Genomic DNA, 667 nt, shown 5'->3' on the forward strand with positions numbered 1-667 from the left:
AAAAAAAAAAAACAAAACCAAAATACAAATAAACCGGAACATACAAACCGAATTGGCTAAGAAGAGGTAACAAGACTAAACCAAAAGGCCTAATGGGAGAAGAAGAAGAAGCAAACTCCATGCTCTGTTCAGGTTTCCCTTGTTTGTGATATGAGCGTTTAAAGGAGCACCCGCATCAACGTTGCTTCTGTTGTAATTTGGAGACAATACGACGTTCACAGGAGCAGGAGCAGGAGCATCAACAACGCTTCTGTTGTGGTTTGGAGACAAGACGACGACACGAAGCTTCTCTCCTCTTTGGCAATGTCCTTCTTCCCCACTTATGAAATAAAAAGGACCTGGCCTATTCAGCTCTATCTTCGTGTGACCATCTTTGTATCCTCTCATTGGCTCTGATCTGTCACACCTTTCGTAATCTTTTTCCTTCACTTGCAATACTGAATCATTCTCCGCATTGTATTTCCATACTATTTTGAAAGACAAAAGAGTTTTATGAGAAACAAAACATATAGCCACGTACCAAAAATTAAATCTCATTAAACTTACAAAGAGTATCTCCAATTTTGAATCTTGTTCTCTCTGACCATTGGTTTAGTGTTTCCTCTGTAGATTCAGGAACTTTCCAGCTCCAAGTGTTAGACTTGCCTCCCACCAGAATCTCTCTACC

General features: G+C 40.0%; 1 protein-coding gene across 1 annotated transcript; it reads right to left on the bottom strand.

Moving 5' to 3' along the window:
• Nucleotides 1–6: 6 nt before the first annotated feature.
• Nucleotides 7–667, bottom strand: LOC104774647 (early nodulin-like protein 1; the record flags this gene model as incomplete). The annotated part of the gene is given in 2 exon segments (XM_010499170.2): nt 7–467; nt 547–667. Coding segments are annotated over 2 exon segments (513 nt in total), but the record flags the coding sequence as incomplete, so codon positions are not given.

Source organism: Camelina sativa, unplaced genomic scaffold (assembly GCF_000633955.1).
Source record: "Camelina sativa cultivar DH55 unplaced genomic scaffold, Cs unpScaffold04264, whole genome shotgun sequence".
In the NCBI taxonomy this organism is placed as follows: Eukaryota; Viridiplantae; Streptophyta; class Magnoliopsida; order Brassicales; family Brassicaceae; genus Camelina; species Camelina sativa.